Genomic DNA, 3,101 nt, shown 5'->3' with positions numbered 1-3,101 from the left:
AAATTTACTGGTACTTTTCCCTCAGCACATGGTTTCTTGTCTAATTTCAGACAATAGACTACAGATGATCTTTATGATGCTCCTTCCCCAAGATAGTCATAGTGATTAGAGAATGATTTTATTATTATTGAGAACAATCTCCTTCTCTTGGCTCTTATATGTTGCCTTGGTAAGAGGGATGGGGTGTGGAGAGTGGAATTACATACATGTCCAGAATTCAGTGGCCAATACATAAGTGCAAGGTGATTCTGGGAACACTCTTTACACAATATCAACAACTAGTAGGAGAGGAGGGAAAGGTAAAGATGCAGAGAGGGGAAAGGATGCAGAGAAGATTTCTTGATATCTGAGGGCCTGTCAGTCTGTTGAGATACAGACATGCTACTATTAAAGGAACAGAAATAAGGCAGGGAAACAAAGATCCAGCCAGTCTCAAGTTAGATACCAGGGTGGGAGATTGTAGAAAACAGTAATGTGGAAAAGTACTAGAAGAAGAGCTCCTAATATGTTTTTTACATTAACAAAGATAACATTATTATCTTTATTTTTCTTTCCTGGAAGAGCAGAGTCGAGAATTGTTGGAGAAAGATCTTTGAGTTTTAAGGATAAAAACAGAGGAACAGGAAGTGAGGAGAAGGACTCAGTAATTAAAGAAGTGAGTGAAACTCAGAAAACATTTCTGAAGTAATTTCATTGGTGTGTAGCTTTGAGGTTTCTTGGCATAAGTTGGGGATGTTTGTTAGAATGTCATGAGCAGGTCAAAAAAGCAAATATTTCAGATGTTTCTGGCATAGAAGTACAGTTTGAAAGATATTTCTAATGGGCATTTTTAGGATCCCAGAGTGAGCTTAAGTAAGTAATTACAGAAAGAAGTGAAGCAATTTTTAGTGGATAACCGGGATTCCAATTCCAATATTTTTTTTGTCTCCTATCTTCCCTTCATAGATGACACAACTGATTATCAGTGAGAATCAGACAATAGTGACTGAGTTCTTCTTCTCTATTTTCCCACATCTGCATGAAGGTGGTCTCTTATTCTTTATTCCCTTGCTTTTCATCTATGGATTTATCATAACTGGGAACCTCATGATATTCATTGTCATCCAGCTGGACATTTCACTCCACACCCCAATGTATTTCTTCATCAGTGCCCTCTCCTTCCTGGAGATCTGGTATACCACAACCACCATCCCAAAGATACTGTCCAACCTAGTCAGTGAGCAGAAGACCATCTCTCTGGCTGGCTGTCTCCTTCAGATGTACTTCTTCCACTCACTTGGCATCACAGAAGGTTGTGTCCTAACAGCAATGGCTATTGACAGGTACATAGCTATCTGCAATCCTCTCCGTTACCCAACCATCATGACTCCCAAATTGTGTATTCAGCTGACAGCTGGCTCTTGCCTCTGTGGCTTCCTCCTTGTTCTCCCTGAGATTGCATGGATTGCCATCTTGCCTTTCTGTGGCTCCAACCAGATCTGGCAGATCTTCTGTGACTTCACTCCTGTACTAAGGCTGGCCTGCACAGATACATCACTGGTGGTCATTGTGGATGCCATTCATGCAGTGGAAATCCTGGCTTCCTTCCTGGTCATTGCCCTATCTTACATTCGGATCATTGTGGTCATCCTGAGGATGCCCTCGGTGGAGGGCCGTCACAAGGCCTTTTCCACTTGTGCTGCACACCTTGCTGTATTTCTGCTGTTTTTTGGCAGTGTGGCTGTCATGTATTTGTGATTCTCAGCCACCTATTCAGTGTTCTGGGACACAGCAATTGCTGCCACTTTTGTTATCCTCGCTCCCTTGCTCAACCCCCTCATTTACAGCCTCAGAAACAAGGATATGAAAGATGCCATTAGGAGACTTTTCTACTCTCAGAAGAGGGCTGGTGGGGCTAGGAGACAGATCTAGATCCTGAAGACTATGAAGAGCCACCTGGAAGTTCAAATTTTTGCTATTCATTATCTTGTCTATGATTGTGCTCTTTTTTTTTTTTTTTGTATTGTCATACTTTCTGGTTCTATTATCATTAACAATAATGAAAAAATCTGTGTCCAGGTCATTGGTAGCAACTAAATGGTCTGTTTACATCCATGGCCTTACTGTGCTTGTGATAGCTAAATGTAGTGTGTGTGTGGATTTTCTTGCTTCATACTACAGACTGGCTTTGTCTTCCCACTCCACCAGGTATCCTTGCTTTCTTTGGCCCCATATGCTGGTGGGTGCAAAAAGTAAGGTAGAAGAGAAATCTATATAGGACATTATAGTTCTGAAATTTACTACTGTTAACTTCCTCAATTCCTTTTCCAGCAGTGGCGTGTGCCTAAGGCATTTGACTGCTAACCAGATGGCTGGTGGTTCACACCCACCAGCCACTCCTCGGAAGGAAGGTTGGGCAATCTACTTCCATAGTGATACTGCCTTGGAAACCCAAGGAAGGGTAGCTCTGAGTTGGATCCAAATCGACAGCAGTGAGTTTTGCTTTTGGAAGCTAATCAAGAGTTTTCTAACACTTCTATTTTGCCCATAAACTCCATTCAGCAACCATGGATTAATGATGTAAAACACATGTGATAAGAGTTCTAGGTCCAAAGACAACATTGCAAAAAATCACAATAGTTATCTACTATATTTCTTAAGGAGTTCTGATGGTGCCATTATGAAGGCATTTGGCTGTTAACCAAAAGGTTGGTGATTTGAACCCATCACCTTCTCTGTAGGAGGAAGATGAGGCCACATACTTCTGTAAAAATCTATACCCTAGGAAACACTATGGGGCAGTTCTACTCTGTCCTATAGGAACGCTATGAGTTGGAATTGACTCAATGGCAGTGGTTCTGTTCTGTTCTGTACTATATTTCTCTAGCACTTTACTGTTTAAAATATTTTCACAGATATGTTATCTCTCAAAATTTAAAATACTGTAAGTCAGGATCCACTACTATTTAAATACCAAAACTGAAACTCAAAGAAATTTAATGACTTGCCTAAGTTCCTACAGCTAGTTAGTGATAGATCTGGGACTTAAACTCAGATATTCTACTTCATTCCCTGTCCCTAATAAATATATCATTTTGTTTACTCTATTTGATGTTCAAGAA

General features: G+C 40.5%; 1 protein-coding gene across 1 annotated transcript; it reads left to right on the top strand.

Annotated features, from left to right (window-relative positions):
* Positions 1-945: 945 nt before the first annotated feature.
* On the top strand, positions 946-1,911 carry LOC103202814 (olfactory receptor 6K6). Its single transcript, XM_007947757.1, is given in 1 exon segment — positions 946-1,911. A coding segment is annotated over 1 exon segment (966 nt).
* The last annotated feature ends 1,190 nt before the right edge of the window (positions 1,912-3,101 follow it).

This window comes from Orycteropus afer, unplaced genomic scaffold, assembly GCF_000298275.1.
Source record: "Orycteropus afer afer isolate SDZICR_OR568_19922 unplaced genomic scaffold, OryAfe1.0 scaffold00193, whole genome shotgun sequence".
NCBI lineage: Eukaryota > Metazoa > Chordata > Mammalia > Tubulidentata > Orycteropodidae > Orycteropus > Orycteropus afer.
The sequence above is the reverse complement of the archived record's forward strand: the minus strand, read 5'-3'. Positions and strand labels throughout refer to the sequence as shown.